The 25,695-nt window shown below is 41.5% G+C and overlaps 2 protein-coding genes across 2 annotated transcripts in view; both read left to right on the forward strand.

Moving 5' to 3' along the window:
* GABRA5 (gamma-aminobutyric acid type A receptor subunit alpha5) overlaps nt 1-3,083 on the forward strand; it is a 56,472-nt gene extending 53,389 nt beyond the window's left edge. The window contains exons 10-11 of the mRNA XM_071430886.1: nt 419-630; nt 1,547-3,083. Of these exons, the coding sequence (XP_071286987.1) occupies nt 419-630; nt 1,547-1,849 (515 nt within the window). The 3' untranslated portion in view covers nt 1,850-3,083. The remainder of the gene's footprint in view (nt 1-418; nt 631-1,546) is intronic.
* Nucleotides 3,084-9,090: 6,007 nt separating this feature from the next.
* GABRG3 (gamma-aminobutyric acid type A receptor subunit gamma3) overlaps nt 9,091-25,695 on the forward strand; it is a 155,986-nt gene continuing 139,381 nt past the window's right edge. The window contains exons 1-2 of the mRNA XM_071429970.1: nt 9,091-9,988; nt 13,143-13,291. Coding sequence (XP_071286071.1) covers nt 9,936-9,988; nt 13,143-13,291 — 202 coding nt within the window. The 5' untranslated portion in view covers nt 9,091-9,935. The remainder of the gene's footprint in view (nt 9,989-13,142; nt 13,292-25,695) is intronic.

Below are 25,695 nucleotides of genomic sequence, written 5' to 3' on the forward strand. Positions count from 1 at the left end.
AATGTTCCCACAGATGAAAGCATTGGCTGTTTGTCTTTTACTATCATATGGGAAAGGAGGAGCTACAGTCAAGGAAACCAGTAACAGTCAACAATTTTAAATATGCAATCTCTGTATAAGAAAACAAAATAAGAAATCCCACTTCATTCTGACAGTTATAAACCCTGGGCTTGTGTTACCCTAAAAATCCTTATTTAAACACACTACAGCTAGAAGTAACCAGAACTCCATAGAATAAAATATCTGAGGGTGAAGGCTTTCATTTTTTCTTATTCCTTCAAACCATAATATGCAAACACTGATTGACTTCATGTGGCCTTCTTAGATATCCCGCTGAACTGGGACCTGCTCATAACTCATTTGGGATCCCATAAGGGTTAGCAAACTGATCTCTGACTCTTACTTTTTTTCTTTGCAGGAGTAACAACAGTCCTCACCATGACCACCTTAAGTATCAGTGCCCGTAACTCTTTGCCAAAAGTGGCCTATGCTACTGCAATGGACTGGTTTATAGCTGTTTGCTATGCCTTCGTATTTTCGGCATTGATTGAATTTGCAACAGTCAACTATTTCACCAAGAGGAGTTGGGCATGGGATGGCAAAAAAGCCCAGGAAGCTGCAAAAATCAAGGTGCTTAAGTTACATTTTTTAAATACCTAAAATAAAAAGCAGATATTCAGTATAGTTTAAATATACTGAATGGTCAATTTCCAGCTTCTTTGTGAAAAAGGTATTTAATCACCTCATGACATACCTTTTATCTTCCTGTGGAGGAAAATTTGCAAGGAAATACAGTGCCTTCCCGCCTTCCCTTCACAGAGATAGACTACCAGTCTCTGTCATCTCTATGAAGAGGACTGCTAACAGAAGTACATTGGGCATTGAGTACACAGGACATGGGATTTCAGTGATCAGACTTCTGATAATATAACTATGAAACATGTCTCTGCAGAGCAGTCCCTGTATTCTCTCCCAATAAATAACAATGCTCACATTGAGCTCCATGAGTCAGGGTCCCACCACAGTAAAAAAAGAAACAAAAGACTAATTATGTAAAAACACAAACTTTTGAGTTTCATGCTGAAATGAAATTTTTGGGATAGGACTAACTTAGTAAATCATCTCCTAGAGAGCTCATACCCACAGGCATCCCAAAAGAGTCTACAAAGAGGCTAAGCTGGCAGGGGCAATGAGCCCTTCGCCACACCCTTTTCAGCATCTGGGGAAATGAAGTTCACATCTTGTCAGCTGTCCATGGGGCAGATGCCAGACTACATCTCACTGACAAAAGAAGCTGCTAATGCACATGCCAGGTGGGATGTGGGTGCAACCAGCAAGTCTCAGCTTTCTCCCATCAGGGAAAGTCACACTTGAGTAAGGGCTACAAAATGAAGGCAAAAAATCTGTTTGGTAGTCAAAGTCAGAAGAGCCAACAGGCATTAATGGGCATGCTTGATTATGGTGCTCAGCTTTTTGGGTCAGTCCCTTGAGAACATGTTTCCACCTTCTGTTCTTGTGGAATAACATTTTGTTCTTTATGCTGCAGAAAAAGGAGCGCAACTTGCTGGGAAATAAACCAACTAATACCTACACCACTGGGAAGATGACTCCTGCACCAAACATGCCAAAGGACTCAGCCCCAGCTGTCATCTCAAACACTACATCTGCTCCAGTGAAGCCTCCAGAAGAAAAGCCTGCTGAAAGCAAAAAGACTTACAACAGCATCAGTAAGATTGACAAAATGTCCCGGATAATTTTTCCAGTGCTGTTTGGAACTTTTAACTTAGTTTACTGGGCCACATATTTGAATAGGGAGCCTGTTATTAAAGGTGCCAATTCTCCAAAATAAACTGAAGTACTCTGGAGCCACATGTGAGCCATACTTACAAAGCAGATGCTACCAAGGAAAATTTGAGATCCAGATGACTTTCTACGTTTGGGCAATATTCTTCAGGAAGTTTTTTGCATGTTTAATAATATGTACAAATAATATTGCCTTGATTGTTTCTACATGTAACCTCAGATGTTTTGGAGACGATTATATTACTTACAGCAATGGATCTTTATAAAAGATCAGAAGACATTGAACATGGCTTCTTTGCTGCTGAGTATCTTGCATTGATAGTTTACAAATAAAATAAGTTATATTTTTTAACTGTTCAAGTGTACTACATATCGTGGTTTTTATACTTCAGATGTACAGTCATACGAATATGGGCTTAACCTATATTTTACAGAAGAGCTCCACTATTGTCATCTGATAAGTTACTGAGTAACGCCAGTTGTAAATGTGCCAAATTATTAAGTGTAGGGCTATGTTTGAGCACCTTTACTAGTTACAGGTAGTGCATTACTCCATAGACAAAACTGCTCAGCCCAATTTTCACTGGAAGTTTAATACAATGCAGTAAATCCTAATGGGACTATGCTGATTTTCACTGCTTGAGACTCTAGTTTGCAGTGAAATAACACAGGGAGCAGGATGCTACTTATGTAAATAAAGATGATGGAATCTTGCCCTTAAATGAAAATACAAAGTTTGGTTGGATTTTGGATTCCAAAGAATTCTCTCTAATGATTCTCAGTATTTATTCCAAAAATTAAGAATTATATTGCATGAAATTAACATAGATTAGGAAAATATTTGTGCAAATAAAACTTCTAACAACAGCAGCAGACATTTTTATCAGGGTAAAGTAAATTATGTTTGGACACTTTTCCAAGAAGAAGACTGTGTTATATTAGCAGAGATTAGCAGAAAAGAATTACAGTATTTCTGCAATAATTATTACTTGTTTCCCACTGCAAAAATCAATCAGCCAACACTAGAAAGTGTGATCAGAAAAAAAAGATGTGCTTCATGACAGCAAGGTGTTTCAGTGACAATATTGACAGAAAGGTCTTTGTACTGTCCATCTGAAACTTTTCTATAAAACGCCTTGCTGCTGACAATGTGTTTTGCTTTCACAATGAATGAGAAAATGCAGTCTGAGTTTTCAGCTCTTTCCTCCTTGGCATCCTTTAATTGTTCCAGAGGCTTTTGTAATTAAATCTTAATGTTTAAATAAAAAATGCATTCAACATTTGATTGCAAAATGTCATTCTTATACTGGTTGTCCTTTTAGAAAGACCAAAGAGCACACCAGAGAAGCTGAAGAATTAACTGGAAAGCACACATGCGCACACTCAATCTCGTGTGCACACATGACATATCCTCCCTGTTGCCCAGAAAGGGACATGCCTTAGGTGAACACAGTGAATTGAGTTGTTGCAGAATTTGGTGCTATCCTGCTATGGAGCAACAATCCCATGATCTTTTGGGGACAGAGTGGACAGTTCATGCTTCACTTTGAGGTTAGGGTCTGGTCTAGGACTGGGGAGTTGGTTGGCTTCTTTTGTATCTTTCTTCAACCCCTTCATTCCTAAAAATTGCCAAGAAAAAAAATCTCATGTGTCTATTGGTTTTGAAGCTTTTTTTTTTTGATGCTGTGGAAGGAAAAATCCATACATTTTTGAGGGCAATAGAGAAGCCATGGAACTGAGCAAGTGACTGGATGCTGATAAACAGGAACAAGGGAGGGAGCACACCCATCTATTCAGTGCTAGCCTGAGCTGAGGCAAGATCTCTGTTTTCATGTAGCCTGCCTCTGTGTCTTTGAGCGGCTACACATCTCCTTGTTCATCATCCCCTTGGGGGATCCCTTTGGCTTTTGTGCTTATTGGAAGGCAAAACTTTATACAAGTCCCTTGGCTATTTCTTCAGGTGAAAAACTCGAAGAATTACATGACTGAGTTTTGAGAATGAGAAACTCAGAGCCATCTTTGTGTAGCATCTTTTCCAGACCAGTTCTGAAGTCTCCCCAGAGAGTTTCTGTACTTGGTTTTATCTGCTTACACCCAGTCTGACTCTGTATTACAGCATCATTTCTTGGTGTCCATTGCAGGACTTAGTGAAAAGATCTCTAAATCTGGTCTATTTTACTTACATGGAAAGTAATCAACAAATATGGGTGTACCTGCAGCATGTCCTTGTGCATGAACACTAGATGTCCCATAGTTTGGAAGATGCTTCAATAAGCCGATACATTCCAGGCTGGAATACTGAAATGCTATTGCCTTGCATTATGTCCTACCTCACAATTCAGATCTCTCCACAGTCACTGGAACTGTTTGTGTGGGAGATCACTACTCACTGAGATGGTACCTGAACTGTGGGAGACAGGAGCATTTTTCCAGGTCCTGGCTCAACCAAAACACCTTAGCTTTGTTCTGCCCCAGGCTGGGGTGGTATCTGGATGTGCACCAACTTCCCCTGGTATCCCTGGAAGCAGCTTGGGCTTTTGGGAACAGAGTGAGCTGTGTCACTGTCCCCAGCATGGGTGAACCAGGACCCTGCAGGACACAGCTACTTCACAGCTTAGTCATGGCCAAAGGGAGTAATAAATAGGAATTGCTTCTCATTGATTTTTGCATGTATGCATTCATGAAAAAATAGTTGAAAAGTGAATTAAACAATTCAGCACTGTAGGGGAAGTGTGTGCAGGCTGCTGCCAAATTTCCTTCCTCGCACCCGGTAAGAATGAAAGAACAAATCAAACACAATGGAAGAGATTTTTAATTTCTGATATTTGAGCTGTGCCAGCTTACTTCAAGGATGAATTTAAGCAACAATGTATTTTCTAAAGCTGAACCCTCTTCTGTTATCTTGAGTTGTGTTCTGCTTTTTTCTAAATGGAATGTGCCCTCTGTGGAATAACTGAACACATTTATAACAAAACTGAGGAAGTAATGATATTATGAAATAATCTCATCTTTCAAAAATTCTTGCTTAACATCTAAGTTAAACTTTGAAGAAAAATGAATTAAACTGTTTTGCTCTTCATTTTATGCAGAGAAGATGAATGTATCACTTGCAGATTTTTTAAATCTGGAGAAAATTTGTGGAGAAACAGTTCTTTGTAATAAGGATGTATTTCCCCTAATACCCTTGCTTCTCAGATTGGAATTGACACTGAAATTATAAAATTACTTGAATCCTTTCTAACCTTTTATATGTTTTTATGTCACTACAAACACTTAAGTATGGTCATTGCATAGTGACTCTCAGATGACATCCTTACTTTATCAATTTTCTGTTTTCCACTATGTTGTTATAGACATTTGTTCAATTTTGAGAAGATAGAAAGATTGGAAGTTAGATTTTATGAAGCCTGAAGGACTTCTGAAGGATCTTCCAAGAATTGCCCCTAATTTAGACTAAAGTCTAAGTGTCCCATTCTGTAATGCATTATTTCCTTTTCAGTGCCATCCTCAAAAGCAATTATCACTTCTCACAGTCATAATGTCTTAAAAGTTGCTGCTTAAATTAGTCCCTGGCTAAAAGCAAAGTAAAAGGTAAGAATATTGATTGAAGAGACCAACTAATTTCAGTTAGATGAATTTGGAGAGTTTTTGAGAAGCCCTGATAGATTCTAATAGACTGGACCAACAATGATAGGCTGGATTTGTAGGTAGGAAAATTACTACACAGAGGGCAACCACCCACTATAACTTAACACATACATGATAATAAATGTTGGAGCCAGCTACCCAAGGCAGTTTTGGCCTCAGTGGATCTGGGCTCAGTTCTTCATTGACTGTGGGCTGGAGTTTTTGATGTTCTCAGGACAACTGCTCAAAGATAGCCCCAGAGGAGCAGCCCTGCCTGCCCTGGATGCCCATGCTTCTGCCAGAAGTCTACACAAAGCTGCTGAAAAGCTGCAGCATGGCAGTATCAGGAAGGATTCTCCCTATCCTGCCCATGAGCCAGAGAGCAGAGAGCCCTGTGCTGAAGAACTGAGAGAACACAGAAATTGTTGAGACTTCTGAGATTCAACTTCCTACCTAAAGACTCCAGCAGGAGCAACAGAGACCTTCAGTCAGAATAACGTGGCTCAAGCCTCTTAGAAATCTCTAATAAGCATTCAGCTGGAGGACTCCAGGAGCTGTAGGATATGGATTTCAGGTCCTTCCTTCTTTGTCTCAGAGCAGCCCCAGTTCCCTTCTGTGCTTCTCATGGTATATAGGTAGCACTGGGGTGCCAGGAAAATCACCAGTAGGGCTCTCCTTCAACGCTGAATCTCAGAAAATTCAGGTGCCCAAACTAATCAGTGCTTGAGACGGGGCCCTCAGTTCTAGGAAGTGAGGAATTTGATCCATGAGTCCCATTCCCTTCTTTGGCATTTCCTCCCTTATTTATGCTAGCTAGCTCCCTGCACAGCTACTTTCAGAAACTCATTCTTCCCCACTGCACAGGTCATACCACACAGGTATCCCTCAGGCTGAAAAGATACTCACCTTCTGTGAAAGTGCAATGAAAGGTAGGTTAGAATGTGGATGCATTTTGTTATGCTGGAGAATAGTACTGAGAACCTAAACATTTTACTATCATTACATGGCGTGATAAAAAGTTCTTTTGTTAAAGCCTGTGCTGGATAATCACGACCCTTACCTGAATATACAACTTGAAAGGCTCAGCAAAGAGTGTGCTTAAAAATAAAATAAAAAGATGTGAGAATTAAGAGAGGGAGCAGAAATGAATGAGGCATGAGGTGTAATGAAGAGTGGTGCTAAAGTATCCCTTTGGCATTAACACACTGAGGAGAACAGAAAGAAACCCTTAAACATCACCTTTTTTCTTACAGCCTGAGGAGAAGGAGTCAATAATCAATGAACCACATTGCTCCGATCGAGCCTTGGGGACTTATGAGACTCTCATGCAAGGAAAGAGGGGACACTGTGAGGGTCTTTCTCGAGGTCTGAGTGACTCGATGGTCACATGAAGTTCCTGTCGCGGCGCAGGGCTTGCCGAGCTCTCTGCCGCCGGCTGGAGGCAGCGCGGAGCGGGGACCGGTCCGATCTCTCGCGCTTCCCGCCGCCGCCGCCAGAGGATCCCGCAACCGCGCCGGGATGCGCCGAGGGCGGGATGGGGCTGCCGGGCGAGGAAGAGGCGGAGCGGCGCCCGACGGAGCCGCCGCGGCGGGGAAGCCACCCCGGCTCCCTCTCATCCCGCCCGGGGTTCCCGCGGAGCAGGGCCGCCGAGAGCGGGGATGCGGGGCTGGACCTACCCTCGTCATTTCTCATCGTAAATCGCCGCTGGCGTGTTTCTCCCCCGGGTCTCTCTGCCACCTGCTATCCGGCTCACTCGTGCCGCCCACCCGGGACGTGGCCGGGGCACGGCGGCCCCAGCCGCCCCCTCCCGCTGGCGGCGAAGCGACTCCCCCGGCCCGGCCGCCGCAGCCTTCTCCCATGCTGCAGCCCCAGCTGTTCGCGCTGCTGGGCTCCCCGGCACGGTTACCGAGGCCGGGCTAAGCTTTTATTTATTCAAATTGAGTGTGCGTGTGAATACACACATTTTTCTATACGGCCAGCGCAGGGGAAAACCCTCCTTGCATGTGGGGCGCTTCCTGTCCTTGCTTTCCAAACGCGCGGGCGCTGCCAGCCGAGACGTGAGCACCGAGACCTGGGAACCCTAAATGATGTTCGCATAAGCAGCAGCTTTCAGGAAACCTTCAGGTGCCTGCGGACCGGCGCCGTGCGGCGGTGCCAAACCCCGTGCCGCCGGTGCCAAACCCAGTGCCGCCGGTGGCAAAGCCCGTGCGGCGGTGCCAAAGCCCGTGCGGCGGTGCCAAAGCCCGTGCCGCCGGTGGCAAAGCCCGTGCGGCGGTGCCAAACCCAGTGCCGCCGGTGGCAAAGCCCGTGCCGCGGGACCTTCTCGGGTCGCTGGGAGGCGGCGGCTCCCCGGTTCGCCCCGTCCCGCCTCCCGCCCGCCCCGCAGCGCCGCTGCTCCCGCAAACTTCACAGCAGAGGATCGGTGTGCTGCCTGACCGTCAGCATAGCTGTTCCTGGAAAAATCCAGGAAACCCCCGAGCATTCGCCGTCCGTTCCCTCCCTCATTTTCTCGGGGCAGCAGGCGGCCTGGCTTCCACCCGCATTTCTCTGCTGGTGACCGAAAAGAGCACAAGCTTTGTAACAAATGATTATTAGCAATTCACGGTAACTCCAATTAGACAAAGTAAACACGAAAGAACTGCTGTATAATCTAGTAAAGAGGCGTTTAGGTTGGAAATAAAAAAAAAAAAACCTCAACAAAACTTGAAAGGTTGAAAGAAAAGCCCTAAAGTGAATTACTGAGAGTTAATTGCCTGACTCACGACAGGTTTTCCTTAAGCTGTGTCGTTCCTTCAAAAATTAACTTCGGGAACAGAACTCCCTATAGCCAGCTCTTCTAGGCTTCATGTAGGAGTTATTCTAAAAGCAAGATTGCATCTTCCAGGAGATTTTGTTTTTAATTAAACAATTAAAAACGACTCCCCCAGGACATGGAAGTTATGTCTAAGGGAGAAGGAAACAGAGATTTTACACTCCCGAGATTTCTGATCACAGGAAAGCAGTGACTCGCTGTACCTCTGGCAATTTTTTGTTTTCAAATTAGCATTACGTAAGTGAAATTTTGTGACTCCCCATTCTGAAAACAAAGGGGAATATTCCAATTACCCTGATGCCTGGTGCAAAGCTTCTCTCTCCATGAAGAGAATTGAAGTCGCTAAAAATCACTGTGCTGTTCCTAGTGGAGTAGAAAGACAAAAGTTGTCCAAACCCTAACTATTTTTGCCCTGAATACACTTGACTGTTGTCTCATTTACGAGCTCTCACAGCAGAAAAACCTAATTTACTGCGAAGTTCACAATGTACACATAAGTCCATGTAACCTGGTTTACAGAATCGTGTAGACCTTTTCTTTTCTCTGTGTATACATTTTTCTGGCATACCTTCTGCATATACATGTGTACCCATGCATTCGTACAGTGCATGCAAACTTCTGCATGCATCCACCTAGATACACAGGCACACCGAAACACACTGCCTTGGGTTTGTCTATCTGTCCGTGCAAGCAGCCGCACCGATTACACGGATCTGCGCCTGTGTGTACATCGGGATGCCCTCGCACCGATCACCCCGAGACCAGCACCCGACCCCTCTCCCTCCTTGTGACGAGAGCACCTCTAGCCCCGGGCGGTGGGGGGGCTTTCGGCAAGTAATTGTGGGGTTTGGGCGTGAGGGGATCCCGCAAAACATCACGGGGATCCTTCCACCGGCTACCCTGTCCGGGGCATCGGGCTGGTGATGTCGGGGAGAATTCCCGGCTGCCGAGTGACTGCGGCTGCCGGGTTTGCTGCTCCCCCTCTCTTGTGTGCGTGTGTGTGCGCCCGCTGGGGCGGGGGCAGGGTTCACTTCCCGGCTCCTCCACTTGCCGGCGAGGCGGGAACCTGTTGGGCAGGGAGCGGGGACGAGGTGCTCTCCGATGCGGGGCGGTCCCCGGCAGCGCTCCGGTGCCGCGCTGCGGGGCTGGCTGCGGGCAGGCGCTCGGGGGGGGGCAAGGTGCGCCCCTTCCCCCCGCCCCGGCCCGCCCCCGTCCCGGCCCGGCCCGGCCCGGCCCGGCCCGCCCCGCGGCTCCCGCGGCCCGGCGGGGCCCGGGCTGCTCGGCGCTGTGCACCGCCCGGGGGGCACGGCCAGCGCCAGCCCGGGCAGCGGGAGAGGCCGCGCCGCTGCTCCCGGCTGCTGGCTGCCGGCTGAGGGGACGCGCCGCAGCTCCGCGCCCGCTGAACACCTGTCAGCCCGCGGAGCCTGATTTATACCTGGCCTCTCCGCTGGGGATTTCCCCCTCGTTCCACTTCTTCTTCAGCTTTTTTTTTTTTTCTTTTCCCTCTCGCCTCCCCCCTCCCTTCTCGGAGCGTTGTGGAAGAGAGTGTTTTCTTCAGGGTATTAAGCTGAGAATACAGAGGAGGAGAGGCTCAGACCTTTACCTCACTGCCTCATTCTCCCTTCCATGTGAACGTTCTGCAACGTTTCCTTCATCCTGCCGCACCTCTCACCTGGCCAGCGCTGTCCGGACCATGTCCGCTAAGCTCCTGCCGGTTTTCTTCCTCCTCTCAGTGTTCCACGCTTGGTAAGTCTGCGCTCCCCTCGCCTCCCCTCCAGCCCCTCTCCTCTCTGCTCCGGGGCTGGAGGGCTGAAGTCCCAGTTGCCGGAGTTTGCACAATATTCGGCACCCAGGAAGAACAGTGGGCTCTCCCCACCTTCTTCCGCGCCGTGCCGGGGCTCTGTTCCCAAACGCCGCTTGCCCGGCTCCCATCCTGGGACCCGCCCGGCACCGGGTGCGCCCGGGGCGGTGGCACCGCCGCCGTCCCTTCCCGGCCCCGCGTGAAGCCGGAGGTCGCCCGCGGTGGCCCTGTCCTGAGCCGGCCCGGCAGAAAGTTTCCCCCTCGGGCGGCTGCCGGCACCCGGTGGGACAGCGGCTGGAGCTGCCCGGGCTCCCCTCGCGGCCCCAGCTTCCCTCCACGCCACCCCCGGGGGATCCGCGGGCAGGGTCGGCGTGAGGGATGAGCCGCGGGGTGCGTGATCCCCTGGTCCCCGCCTCAGGGCCGGGAAGGGGGTCCGGTATCCACTCTTAGAGGCCAGAGGGGCACAGCCGGCAGCGTCAGCCCCGACCTTTTGGATTTCGGTCTTTTTGGTTGTCCGGGGCTGTTGTACACCCTCACAGAATAACTCAGGCAGAGGGGTCAGCTCCGCTCCCCCTGAAGGAACCAGCACAAACCAGGCTACAGGCATGCTCAAAGGCCTTCCCCTGTCCTCCTTGGCAGCCTGCCCCACACCTGAGTGGCGTCTATCTCCTAAATCCCCACAGGAACTAGAGGATGCTTCTTGCCAGCCTCCAGAGCAGGTGTGGGACACACCTATTGCAGGAAAGAAACCCTTTCCTGACAACCTCTGAGAGTTTTCTAGACTTCCTCCCCTGCAGTTTATGCACAGTCTTTTCTCTGTCTCCTTACAGAATCAAAACGATGAAGAGTGGGGAAAGGCATGTAGCCTTTTTTCCTTCCTAGTTTGAGGCTGGCTTGTCATCACCCTGTAGTTATTTCTCTGGATCACAGGAATATGAGAGGAATTGCCAGTCACCTGTAGGGTTACAAAAGAAAAATGCAGCCTCAAGTGCCTTGAAGGAGCACTATTGCCTTAACTATGTGGAGACAAGCAATGGAAGGGAAATAATAACTTCTTAAGGGAGAAAGCAAAAAAGCTTGAAAAATACGTGTCTAGTGTATTAGTCTGATCCACTGTGAAACCTCTTCCACCACCAATCTTAATCTAGAAGATAGGTAAGGATTTAAATGGTTTGGAGGTACTTTCTAGGAAAGAAGCTGCTAGAGTGAGGGGATCTAAAAGGTCTGACAGTGCTTTGTTAGACTCTTGTTAGTGACTTGTTTTAAAGCAGCATCTCCCTGAAATAGGAATCATGATACTGCTTGAACTCAGTTCTCATTTCCAGGTGCAGTCTGAATGCCTGTGGTAAAGTTGTGGTGGCTGCAGCAGCAGAAGACATATGAATTGTCCTTCTTTGCTATCAGCAATTCAGCACCACTGCAGAGCTTCAGCTCGGAAATATCAACCATGTATGTTTGGAGATGATACCTCCTTTGAGAATGGTTCTGTAACCATTGAGGAGTATTAAGACACAGGGCTTATCATGAATCTGATGGAAAAAAAAATTCTCCCAAAATCCTCTTGATTTTTTCAATGTTCATTGGGTGAATTAGAAAAAGAAAAAAAAAAAAACTCAAGTTTTTAAAAAATACAGCCCAATAACAGAAAATTAGTGGTTGTCTATTCAAAATTTTGCCCTAAGTTTTCTCTGCTTTTACAGCTTAGTTATATGAGCTCACTTCAGAAAATCCCCAGGGTCTAGGTTTAAAAATTATTTTTCTATAGAAATTGTGCCTACAGCAATTGCAAATTGTGAGGTCATGTTAAGTGATTCGTGGTTAATCTTTAGGGGCATATTGGCTGTAAAGCAGTTTCAGTTTAAAGTTTCATTATGTTCTCAAATTGTGGTCTTCGAGCAATGTGAGGGTCGATGATGCTCTGTGATTAAATTTTTATATTTGTATCAGGTTTTTTTATGTTCACATAGAGTATTTATCAAGTCTTCTGGACATCTGAGGTATTTTAAAATACACTGGTGTCATTATGGAGAAAAGGAGAAGGAGAGAAAGAAAGTTGCACAGATGTGTGTAGCACATCCCATGAACAAACAAGGCTTGTTCCTCTCATTCTCCACTGCTTTGCACCTCACATAATTATTGACATTTATGTAAAAAAGTCCCAAAATGATATCATATCCCCTGGGCAATTGCAGGTTGAAATAACACATGATTCCTTACATAGGTTTCACCACTGAGGTTATCTTTTCTTCTAATAACTTCATCTTAGTCTGTCATAGATTTTCTCCAGTGAGAGGCATCAAACAGATTTGGTTTCTAAGATACCAAAAGATACATCTGATGAAGATATCGTCTTCAAATCAACATTTTAAAGTCCATGCCCAGAAAGCTGCACAAATGAAATTAGTCTTGTGTGAAAATAGCTCTTGTTGTGATTTCTGGCCAAACTGTAGTTTCATCACATTTGCATTAATATAGCCTTAAAACAAACATAATCCACCTATAAATGAATAAAGTTGCAACTCTTGGTGTAGTACTGTTTCTAAAAAAAGTTACTAAAGCTGCAGGGAAATTCAGATTAATTTATTCAATGTGTTTGTGTGCTTGTGATAATCCATCTCAAATTCAAGGAATGAGCTCTTAATTCTAAGCCTTGTAATACATTAAACTCTGAAATTCATGCACTGAGAATATAATAATTTATTAATAGGATAAAATGATCAGGAAGTATTAACAGATCTGAATTTTTAATACTCTTATTAGGCTTTGTGCAAGAGATGAATCAGTTGTCTTGATGTATTAATAAAGTAATACTGCAGATGTTCGCTCTTTGTAAAAGTATATTGTAAACTAGTCAGAATAGGTTCATTAAAATACAGGATATAAAATACTACTCTGATAGCTGTATTATCTTCTAGAGTATAAATTTTGAAGACATTTCCAGAAGACAATTTCTAAACAATTCTCAGTCATGACCCAACCACAGATACTCAACAATTGTTAATGGGAAAATCCTCTTGCACCTGTTGCATCCTGCTGCATCCTGTTGCATCCTATTTTAGTAATGTAAAATAATACCTGTTTGTTTCATTTGTTTTGCAGTTCTAGAAAGGTCGAAGACGATGAATATGAAGATGGAGCAACTAACCAAAACTGGGTTTTAGCTCCAAAAACCCAAGATACAGATGTGACTCTCATACTAAACAAGCTGTTGAGAGAGTATGACAAAAAGCTGCGGCCAGATATTGGAAGTAAGTACTTCTTTCTGCACAAGTGAGGATAAGCTTCTCTGGATGCAGAGTAGATATGTTACTATATTCTGGAAGTGTGCACAAAAATCTGGGGAAGTGTAGATTAAGTTTTTTTGGCTGAAGTTGATTTCCAAGTATTTTAAAAATGCTAATTCTCACAAGGAAATCTGGTGGTAGCTTGGGGTCCTAAAATTTTGCTGGTTTTTACAGAGTTTGTGTAAGGATATGGAAGGGCTAATCCTTAAGTATTCAGCAGGTCTTTGGCAGAGGAACACACCTCTTTTGTCATCCAGTCCATGCTGAAAATCTCACACTCTGAGAAGCAAACAAAACCTCAGCATATTAAAACAGAAAGTAGGACACAGCAAGAGAAGAATGTGCACCTGTTCTCTTCAAAATATGATCCTGAAAGTTCTGTTCCTTAATGCAGAGAATAATGCACTGGGATTTGCCTGTGTATAGGGCAACTCCAGAGATGATCTTCCACAAACCAGCAGACATCTCCAAAAGAAATCTTACATAGTCAAAGTGTCTCATGGTCAGCACTACTACATATAAGTATAAAATTTAAATAAGAGCCTGTAGGTACCTGCATATTACCATCTTGGGCTACTATATTGCTTTAACTTGTATAATGAGGTTTCAAATCAACTGTGGTTTTTTGTTTGGGTTTTTGGTTTTTTTTTGTTGGTTTGTTTCTTGTTTTTTTTTGTTTTGTTTTATTTTGTTTTGTTTTTAGTTCTCCACCTATTGGAGTTATGCCCTTTTTTCTCAGTTTGCACCCCGACAGCATATTGGCTGGTAGCACAACTGCTGCTCAGTTTGTTCATAGCAAGTTTGTATGACAGCAATCAGAGAGAATTTGTCTTTTATATTTACTGTACCTTGCATGCGCTTCAGGACAAACTGAGACTGAGGAATACTCAAAATAATCACATAATATAATATATAATATATTTTATATATTTTGCTTTCCCTAGATATTTGCAGGGATTAGAGGAGCATTCCTACCACTTATATAAGTGCAATTATTGTTTGCTAATGGCACATGTATTGATATGCTTTCTAGGTGATCCCTTTGGATTGGTTTAGAGGGAAGTAAGAGCCATCTATATGTATTCATCATTACAATTATGAGTATTTCATAGCTACACAATAATGCAACAGTTGCAGAAAAACAAAGACTATCCTGTGGTATTAAAAAGAGGGTCTGTTTAGTTCTTTTTTATAGCTATTACTTTGATTTTCCATAGTATTTACAAAGATCATATTTGATAGATGTGTCTGTTTTTATCCCAAAGTGACATTTATCTCTCTCTACTTCGTTTGTCATGCTGGATTTAGCTATCTTTAATATCTGATGAAGAGATGCTTTAACACACTTTCCCACCTATATCAACATCTGGAAGACAGTCTCAGACAAATTTTTTGATTTATTTTGTACACTGTGTCCTCAGATCACTGACTTAAGGCAGAGCGAATTACATTATGCTTATGTGGGGCAAAGCAATCACTCCAAGTCCCCATATCAGTTGCCATAAAATCAGTAGAGGTCAGGCATAACTTACAGCTCTGGGAAGTCATTGTTACCAAAATAATTCCTTTTGTGTCTCCACAACATTTTGTTTTTGAGAAATTACACAGCTGTTCATGTATCAAACAGATCTTATAGTTCTCAACTACATCTGTTTCTATCAAGCATCTTGGTCCTAGGCTGTTTTTTGTCTTTGATAGCAATCTGGCTATTTCAGAACCTGTGCTGAGTGTTGTTCAAATGCTACAGAAGTCAGTTCATCTGTGCTTCCTCCCCTGGTCCCTCTTTGCACCTCTCCTACCTTTGATGCAGATAAATAACATTGCCCTTTTGAAGTTGTGGAGCTGTCGCATTTGGCAAGGAGAACACAAGGGGAATGCTAGAGAATCAGGCATTACAGATAACTTCCCTGAATTGCTGGCTGGTGCCTCACACACAAACACATTGTCCTTTCCATCTGAGAGCTGGTTATCCTCCTAACAAACTGGTTGACATGTCCTAGCAACAGAATTGTCTTGCTGCCCTGAAGGTCTCAGTATTAATACAAATACTTTAAAGCATAATACATACCAGCTAGAGCACCAGGAAGAAAAGGTAGTGTGCCAGGTAACATAGACCATACAATAAGAAAATGCATATTTTGGAAATTAGAGGAAGCATGTACCAGTAGAAGAGGCGAGAAGTGATTCCCAGATTCAAGCAGAAGTTCAGCCAATACTGAGGGTTAAATCCAGGACTCATATACAGTCACCTACTCACTAGGGCCTTTGCATTAGCATGGTACTGCTGGGAAGTAAGTTGTCTGACCCACAGGGCAGGGACACTCACCATTTCATGTCACACTGCTCTTCACTCAGTTTTTCAATCATTTATTGCAAATCCACTATTTCTAGCAGTGTGTAGCTTTAGCTATTGTCCTGAGGAAATGATCTTTGTTCTGAATGCAGTCAGAAAGGCCCAGGAAATACTTTCCACTTTTTAAGGTTAGGATTGCCAGTTTCAGATCACTTGGGAAGACACTTCTGCAGCCCAAAAAGGAGGAGAGAAGGAGAAGACTGTGGTGAATAAAATATATCAAAGTGCATGCTGGCACAGGCAGTGACTTCTCCGTGGTTTTCATTCCTCTCAGGGCAACTGATATTTTGGCTAGCTCAAAATAGAGTCCTACCTGGTACAGGCATATTCTGAGTGCCCTTTTGCTGTACTGTGGGCACTGGCATTGTCAGCAATCTCATCTCCTCCAGGCCAGCAGTACAGCCATCAGTGAGGGCACTGTGAACACCTAGCTACCCTCTTTCCTCCTGTCACCCAAGCATATCTAAACCACTGTAAAGAGTGTGTAGGTCACTGCTTGCATGCAAGACTAGGACTTTTTTTTTTTTTCCCCTCATCCTGGCCTATACTTGGCCTCAGCTTGTACATAAGTGGCTGTTGCTCAGATCATAGGCACAATCTACACTCAGCACATCAGGCATCACCTGCAAGGTTCCAAGCCAGGATTTTGATTGAGTGGATTGAACAAACTAAATATTAGGCAAAACAGCTAACCTGTGAAGGCTATTAGCAAAGTGATACCTTTACAGGACCTGTCTCGCTCAAAGGAGATTTCCTTTGATCTTTAGAAGCAAAGCAGTGTTTTACCAGCAGGGGAATGCCTGACTGCATCCCCTGTGGCCACACATTTGGCAGATTTCTTGTCTCCATGAATATCATGGCTTTTGAGCATTTTTATTTTACTGGTGGTATCTGGAAAGTTTCTATTATACCACAAAAAATACATGCCTTTTTGAATTGGAAAAAAAAAAAAAGAAAGGAAGCACTTTATACTGAAGAGCTAATAACAGTGTACTGATTAGATCAAAAAGAAAAGTGTTTTATGATGTAAAGCATCTATTCACCTATTTTTTTACCAGCTACAATTATAGATCTGAGATACTCAGGTCTTTTGCGTGGTATGAAAGGCACCAATCCTAGAAAAAAACTAAACCAGTTCTGAACTATGAAAGTCTTAACATCTCTTCCATAGGCAGGTATTCTGTGTTTTGTTTCAAAGTGCTTTGAAGAAAAGACCTCTTTAATGGATATGCGTCATTTTCTACGTGCAGGTGCAGTAAGGCTTGCTACCCTGCAAGTGTGCTTTTCTCCTCCTATGTCACATTGATACAAATCCTAAAATTTAGTAGAGCAGGTTCTGGCCCTGAAATTTTATTTTCTTTTTATTAATAAAATGAAACAGAGATATTAGGCAAACCAACAGGCATGGAACGGAATGATGATAATTAGAGCTGAAAATATTTCAGTTTAATTTAGATTCTAGAAATAAACCATATTTTTGTAATTGATCTTTTTTTTTCTTTGATTGACAGGTCTAAAATTTAAATTACAATAAAAACCCTACCACACAAACAAACAAACAAAAACAAACAAAAGAAAACCCAAAAATGAAGTGAAACACAGTTTCCTTCAAAGTCATTTTACTTTAATGAAATCTTCCCCTCTCACCTTCCTTCATGGACAGCTTAGACCACAACAAAGTTATGGAAAAGAACAGCTACCTTCAGACCCTACATGGTTTCAAGCTTAACTTCATATGGAATATAATTTGCCTCAAACAGAAAATTTTTAACTAAGTGGAAAGTTTTCCAGTCACATTTCCTGAGTGACCTTATGTGTGGAAACTAATATGTAATCTTTTTCTTTAATTGTGAAAGTTACCAATCAAAAAGTTAGTATATGTGAGGTTTCTTGTGGAAGAATGGCTATGTGAGAGGGGCTACGTTCTGGACTAAGAATTGGGAGGATGCAGCTAATCTGGGTCCCTGCACTTGCAAAACACTGTGTCTTTGAGCATGGCTGTGGTACAATAACAAGTTGTGAGAGAGACATGAGAAAAGAAAGATGTAACTTCTAAGGTATGAGGAAGAGCTGATATTGTAGTATAGCCAATAGATTGCTTAGCTTGCAGAATATGTATGAGCTTATTACTTGTTGTGCATAAAAGTCTGATGCTCTCTTCAATAAATGAAGCTTGCTAAACACTCATATTGAGCGTCCAAGTTTCCCCCACTGCGACAGTTTCTGAAATGTGCCATTAGTAGTGGGAGGGAAAAAGCCTCACCCTAGATTAGGCTTTGAATGGCAGAGTAGTAAGGCAATTTGTATTTCATATTTACATCTTCTCTTTCTCAGATGTATCCTTACATTAGGGAAGCCTCTGAATTGCATATGTTGAAGAAAGCTTCACCAGTCTGTGTTCTGAGACATTTTCAACAAACACCAATTTTGAATTTTGCTTTTAAACCAACCTTCCTTCCTTCCTTCCTTCCTTCCTTCCTTCCTTCCTTCCTTCCTTCCTTCCTTCCTTCCTTCCTTCCTTCCTTCCTTCCTTTTCCTCTTGGATCCTCTAAATTTTTTTGATCCTTGCAGCCTCTAGCAGTCATCTGTATTTATTTTTTATTTATAAGCCCAAATAAATTCACTTTGGAATATGAAGTGAATATGACTCCACCAGTTCTAGCTGTCTTGAGAGTCATGCTGGTTATTTTTACTCCTCCAGTATCTTTATAACCATTAGCCATATTTCTGAAGATGAGAGCAGTCTCAGATACTGCTGTGCAGCTCTCACTACCCCGAGTAGGTTTGTACAAGCAGAGCTGGTACAAATAGATGGGCTCATTTGAATCAGCATACTCAGAAGAGTAAGCTCTGTCTGATGTGCTTTATTGTGCTGTTTGGGAGCATTAACAGCAGTCCTCTTTTAAAGCAGTTAAAAGTTTTCTTAGCAACTAATTTAACCAGTTTCTCAGTGTGTGCAAGGAGAAAAACTGTTGGTTGAGAGGAAACAACTCTGTTGGTTTTTAAAGAACATGTCCTTTTCCAGGCACAATCTTATTGAAAATCTTGAGTTCTGAAGCAGTATCACAGTCTTTCTCCTGTCTGACCTGCTTTCCTACCATGTCACACAGAAATGAACCCTGAAGTGCATCACAGGCGATTACCACAGAGGCTGTCAGGTTATTTTTGCTAGCTGCTGATTGCCACACCTGATGCTCTTTAAATTAGCTCCAGCTAGGTTTCCCCATATGTGGTGACAGAGGGCTGCATATTGCCTGACAGATCAAAATATTTTCCAGATTGTAGTGCAGAGAAAGCTGTGAAGTGTCATGCAAGGTCAAATTACTACTTTCTGCTGTAAGTCCTTCTTGGTGCTAGCCTACAAGACAGTGTCAGGCATCTTATAGCATGAGGTAGTGAGAGAGACATTCATTGTTTCAGGATTGATCATCGAGAGTTGTACCTGGAAAGCCAACTTGTGTGTAAAGGTAAAGCACATGGGAAGGAGAGATGGGGTAAATTCTGTTTGTATTATGGCAGCACTCAGGAAGGGAAAGCCATAGTCCTGGATCCAACTTCTGTAGTACTGGGCACTGCAGAAGATTGTAGAGTTTAGTCTAATTTAGATTTATATGGAAGAATAAACTTGAATGACCTGTTGTTGAGGACACAGAGTGCTGTGGCTAAGAACTAGTAGGAAACAGGGCTGAATATAGTGACAGCTCAATGAAAAAAAATCATAACAAAAAAATCAGAAATGCATTGATTGTTCTCACTGATACTTCTCCTTTTGTTCTTTTATGGTGGGGTGGAAGTGGATTGTCTTCCTTTCAAGGACTTTTGTTCTGATTTAGCCATCTAACTAGAAATCCTCAAGAAGAGGAATGTTCCTGAGGAAAGGATTGCTGTTCAGTGAAGATGAGAATCCTTCTGATTCTGCAGGAGTTCTAATTCTCTACCATTTTCGGGAACTGATGCTTTCTTTTGCAGTGTTGGCCATGAACATTTCTAGAATATTAATAGCAAAGTTAGCAAATTAGGGGTAAACTACTCTATAAAACACTGCAAAATACCCATTTCTGGTTTTTGTGATACATGTTTGAGTTTTGAACGATTACATAAACAAATAGTCTTAGTTTGATGCTGGCCCAGTGCATTAAACATAGGCTCTTTCAAAATCCTGCATGGGAGCAACTCTGATTAGGACTGGATCTTGACAGTGAGCTTTCTTCATGCCTGAATTCTGCTTTTCTGATTGCTTAACCATGGACTGAGTACGGGAAATTTTTACCTTGGCTTTCTGACCTGCTTTGGTTTGCAGCTTTTCAACCCTTAGGGGAAACAACCTACTTTTTATTCATCCTTTTCTTAGGTAAAATTTTAATGTGCCATACTGAAAGTGTAAGTAGAGAAATTTTAGTCCAGTGCTTTGAGCCTGAAGCCCTACAAGTCAATGTTTCTGCTTAAAACTCTCCAAAGAACCCTAGTTTAATTTTTTTTTTTTTTTTAGATCACCTAATTTAATCAAATTGGATTTGATTAAATGCTGGAAAGCAACACTTTAATTTTAAGCTTACTGTACTTCACTATATAGAATTATTTTAGTATTCAAACCCTGTTTTTCTGAATTTACCTAATAATTTACTGCCAATAATTTATCCCTGCTAATGCAGTTTTTTGCCTATATAAAATGCTCCTTTATCTCATTTCTAAGAAGCCACTTGTATCTTTGCAATGCTTATGTCTTCTTATGTCTTCTTATGTGTAATCTCTGAGCTTGAAAAAAGTACTGCTTTTGTGTTTTACCTAATTACTGAACAGCAAGCTCCCTTAAAATACAGCCTTATCTTTGTGAATGTGAATAATTAATTTACACAGATAACTTCTATTTAGTGTTTTATTTCCTGACAGAGACTATTTGCTGAAATGGGTTGATGCATACAACGATGGAATTTTTTCTTGAATAGCACTGTAGGTAGGAAAGTTTGGTTGACAGTTAATGTTTGCCTAACTCTTAGTCTTAACTGTCACACACAAAACTAAATGTAGAAGATGCTAGTTCTTATTCTCTCTTCTTTTCTATAGCTTCACTATCATGTTTTTTAATCTGAGGGGATCATGGGAGTATAGCACACAAACTTTCTGGATGCCATGAGTTGAAAGTTAGGTAAGAGTCAGGTAAAGTTTTTACATGAGAAAATTCTTTTCTTCTTATCCCTTCCCTCTCTGATTTCCCAGACTATGCTGTCATTAACGAGGTTTCTTAGTAAGTATTTGTAAAATGCAAGGGTGTTCAGTGTTAGTGGCACAAACTAATTGTTCTGTCGTCTTAAAACAGGGACATATTATGTTCTGCACATACTATTTTAAATAGTGTTGCTAATTTTTACATCTGTATAGTTTTCTCATGGCTGCTATTGTTCATCCAGACCCTGGTTGCTAGCTTGCTAGACTTTGCAGGAACAAATTCTGTTATTGTTCAGTCTTATGATATCACACAGGAATTCTCCTCTCTGATGAATATAAGTAAAACAAAAATTAAAACTGTAGGGATTGATTGAAAAACAAGCCTAACCATTAAGATCTACAGTTTTCTTTCCATAACATAATACTTGAAAAATTACAGCTTGTGCATTAGGGAATGGTAAATGAAGGATGAAAGTGCTGAAGGTTGATTGATAGTTATGGTGGGAAATGAAGAATAAAAGTGATTTGTAGTTAATTGAGGGAGTCCGTTTATGTGCACACTGTCATTCACACTCCTGGACAAAATGACAACCAAACCTAGCATGTAAAAAAAATACTGTTTTCAGAGGACTGTATTCTCATCCTGGTATTGCTTTAATCCAAACTTTCTTTCTTCTTTTGATTTTCATTTGCAGTTCCGTTTTGGTAGTTTGAACCTAAAACATATGGATGTCATTTCTGTCAGTTTCTGTGTCTGTAGCAAGTGGAGGACTTGGACATCTGTTTTCAAGCCCATTCTCTTCCATACAGGAAGAATGAGGGTTTTTAATTTTCCTCACTGATAGATTCATAGCATTGTAGAAAAGAGCCATTGAATAATTTAGGTTGGAAAAGATTCTTGAGTCCAACCCTTAACCTAGCACTGCTAAATCCAAAGCTAGGCCGTGTCCTTAAGTGCCACATCCACTCATCTTTTAGATACTTCCAGGGATGGTGGCTTAACACTTCCTGTTACCAGGTTTTTCTTCAAATGTGGTGATTTGTTGTAAAATGGAGATGTGGTAGCCAACAGTGTTTAGTCTTGAGGAGTGACTTGTTGGCATAGTAATTTGTTTTATAGGAACAGCTAGGCAAATAGATGTTGCCTATGAGGTAGTGTAGGAAAATTGGAATAGTCATCATCACCAATGCAAAGTAAAAATTAACACTATAATCACTACTATTACAGTTACCAATAACTGTGTAATGATTTATTACAGCTTTGTCCTAATTTAAAAATAGCAATTTATGTGGTAATGAGAGAATGTAAAATATCATTATAGAGCAATATAAAAAAATATCTCATTACTGCAGAGCCAATCTTGTTAGTCATTTGTGTTCAGAAGTCTTGTGAAATTTGGGCAGAACTCAAGTGGCCCTGTAGTTCTTGAACAGAGATCATACTGTGATTTTTATGTAGTTATGTGCCTTCTAAAAATCTGGTTCTTGTTGCTTTGCTTCTATAAATGTGTATTGGTCTACAACATTTTTTATCACTGATGTGTTGGGTAAAACCAGAATAAACCTGGGTGTTGGTTGAACAATGTAAGAAAGGTTAACTCTCAACAAAAAATAATTTTATTTTAAAATTTATGACAACTCAGTAAGACTTACTCTGTTTAATTGAGCTTGTAAAAATATTTCCCAATATTAAAATTTTAAAAATATTTCTAAATATTTATGATTTATGCAGGAACATTAGTGCTATTTGGACAGACTTCAAATGTGGAGGAAGCTTTCTGTAGGAAGAAAAGTAGTTTCATTCATTAAATAAGCATCAGTTCTGAATAGTGGAGATCTATCAAAAGATCTCTTTTTTAAAAGGACAGGATAATTCAGAGTAGTAAATAAGCATAATAAAATGACAGGAACTTTTTACAGCTTTTCCCCCCTACATGACATGAAATTGTATAACGTTCCCTCTTTTGATTTACTCAAGAGTCTTTTAAAATTCTCTTGATTTATCTGTTGAGTTTTTTATACACATGATCAACTCACATGTGTCCAACAGTAATGTCTTCATGGATTTTAATGAGATTCAAGCTCAGGTTCTGTTTTCTTTCACCAGTCTAAATCCACAATGCAGGACTGAAAGAATCCTATGGTTGTCCTAGATGTCTTTTAAACTGTCAGGTTTTTTTAAAGTTTGTAGGCACTACTTGTTGGTAGCGTCTTTGCAATGTGATAGTTACAAAGCTGACTGGAATATAAACACTATCTGTCTCAAAGCCAGGGCATTTGGCTCAGATGACCTTAGTTTTGTTTAAAAACATTTTGATTGGCTTTATAAATCCCCCATCTCAATTAAAACCAGCATGTTTGAAGATTAAATGACTGTGAGAAGCAGCTAGGTTACCTTAGGTAGCACTGAGTAGCAGTGTAACACTGCAATTACTCAGATGTGCTTACACTGTCTTTTAGGGAAAGTTACTGCCATATATTAAATAGCATTTCAGAGAACTTTGAGAAGGCTGGTACATTTGTTGGCAACCTTTAATTGCTCTCTTGCATGTTGTATACACATGGTTCTGACAGTATTTTTTCTAAGTTTCTTACCAGCTCTTCAGGACCATCTTGGGTTTAGGCCAATAACAAAACAGTACTGTAGCTGAGTATCCATATTTAATCTTACTGTCAGCTTTTAGTGAGGTATTAACACTTTAATTGTTCTGTCAACAACACTGTGAGCATTCTTCTAGTGCAAGAAAAAAAGCTCCATCTGCAGCTCAACAATTCCATGTGTGGCTTGAATTCCTTCATGAACTGAGCATTCACAAATTAATGCAATACCCAGAAAAACTGAGCAGGCATTGAAATTGCAGAATCACAGAGTGGTTGGAAGGGAGCACAGTGGATCATCTGGTCCAGCCTGCTTGATCGTGTAGCTATTTCATATTTCCATGAAACTCAGTTTTATTTGTAAGAGCACTGTAGGGTGAGTTCTTTCTAAGAAGACATGATAACATTAAGACTCAGTTATTTCCTTTTTCATAATACATTTTGGAGGAAATAATCTTAAAACCTTGCTATATTTTGGTTGGCATTTGAATTAAAAACTTATGATAATGAATTTATACCTGATAAAATGAATTTATACCTGATAATAACATAAAATTTATACCTGATAATCCCTTGTTTGTTTATATGTGTTTATATCCGTGAAAGACCACTGGCAGCAAGAACTATGCTCTTCTGTCTTTTCTTTTAAAACCTGAACAAACATTTATCATACAATCAAATTACAATTGTATTTTTTACCTCTGCCAAGGAAAATTAAAACAAAAATTCAAATAAACTTTCAGTTAAAAAAAAAATTGAACAGGTATAATAGCTTACGTGTATTGTTTATTTTCAATTTGAATTTCACTGGAAATGTCTGATAAAAGAAGTGACTCTTGTTTAGTGTTCTGTTTCAAGGTTAGACCTTTACTGTGAGTAAGATCAAATTCTCTTTAGCATTAATACACAGTGCTTAATAATTTTTTTTGCAATGTAAGAGAATTTTGTCCAGAACATCCAGGAAAAATTATCACCTCATATTCTATTTATATACTTAACTGCAGTGATTAAACAGATTAAAAAACCAGATTTCTAGCACTGTGTTCTGGTCCTGAATTTTGTTCCTGATCCTGCCAAGATTCAGTTGCATGCCAATTTGTATCCTTAAGTCTAGTGCCATTAATGTTCACCAGAACTCCTTAGCCTTGAACTTCCAGGTAGACACATGCATAAATCCTATAAGGCTTAGAGCTCTTTATTCCATGAATGCTGTTCTGGTGGAAGAGCTAGCTGTAGTTTCTTGCTATTACCAATTCCTGTGTAATGACATTTATTACTGCATTTTGAGGCAACTCATTACCAGAAGCTGCTAGACTCCTATTTAGTTATTAGCTGGGTACAATTAGAATTGCTTTAATCAGCTGAGCTTGTTCAGCTGAATTCACATTTTCTTTTGCTGAAGGGGAGATCTGAGTTCATCAGCCTGTACTTCAGACACTTTGAAACCGTGACCTTAAATAATCCTGGATGTTCTGACCATACACAGTCAAAAAGTATGTGTTACTTAATTGTAATTGTAAAAATGAATTAGAGAGAATGGTTATCATCTTTAACCACTATTTGTACCCAGTTTAATGTCTGGTTTTTGCAACAGGGGATATAGCCTTCCTAATGATATGTACATACAAAGTCTTACCGGACAGGCCAGCATATAAATTCTTTTTTTCATAACCATCTAAATTTTCAAGTACTTTAAACTACTTGACACCTCTTTGATGGTCTGAAATTTGGGGGATGCAGGCAAAAAATACTAATCTTTACATGTGAAGATCCCTGTCTATCTATCTGGTGGCTTTAGACCAATTGACTGATTGTTACCTGAGATAAGCTTCTATCAGAACCTTGGTATTTAGCTGTTCCTCACTTCTCTGCTCAGTAGCTTCCCAGAGGAAAGCTTCCTGAGTTTTGCGTGGCTGATACACCTGCATTTCCTCATTGTAGGAGACCTGGGGGTTAGTGAAAAAAGTCCAAGTCCAATATAGTTCCCAAACTTCAGTGGTTTGAATACTCTCTGGAGATCTTTGAAAACAATGTAGAGGAGAAGGTGCTTCTGTGGGAAAGAAAGATGTCCAACAGAAGCTGCTGGCTTACTAGGGGCAAGTTGGCATCAATTCTCACTATGCAGGTTAAAACAGCATTTATTCTTTAGACTTAGTTTTGAGTCAGCTAACTCTGGAGAAAGTAAACCACTAATTTAGATTTCAATTTAGAGCTTAATGTATTCTTCCAGCCGGTGGGGCTAGAATAATAG

Source organism: Agelaius tricolor, unplaced genomic scaffold (assembly GCF_023055355.1).
Source record: "Agelaius tricolor isolate 1412-34295 unplaced genomic scaffold, bAgeTri1.0.p SCAF_7, whole genome shotgun sequence".
NCBI lineage: Eukaryota > Metazoa > Chordata > Aves > Passeriformes > Icteridae > Agelaius > Agelaius tricolor.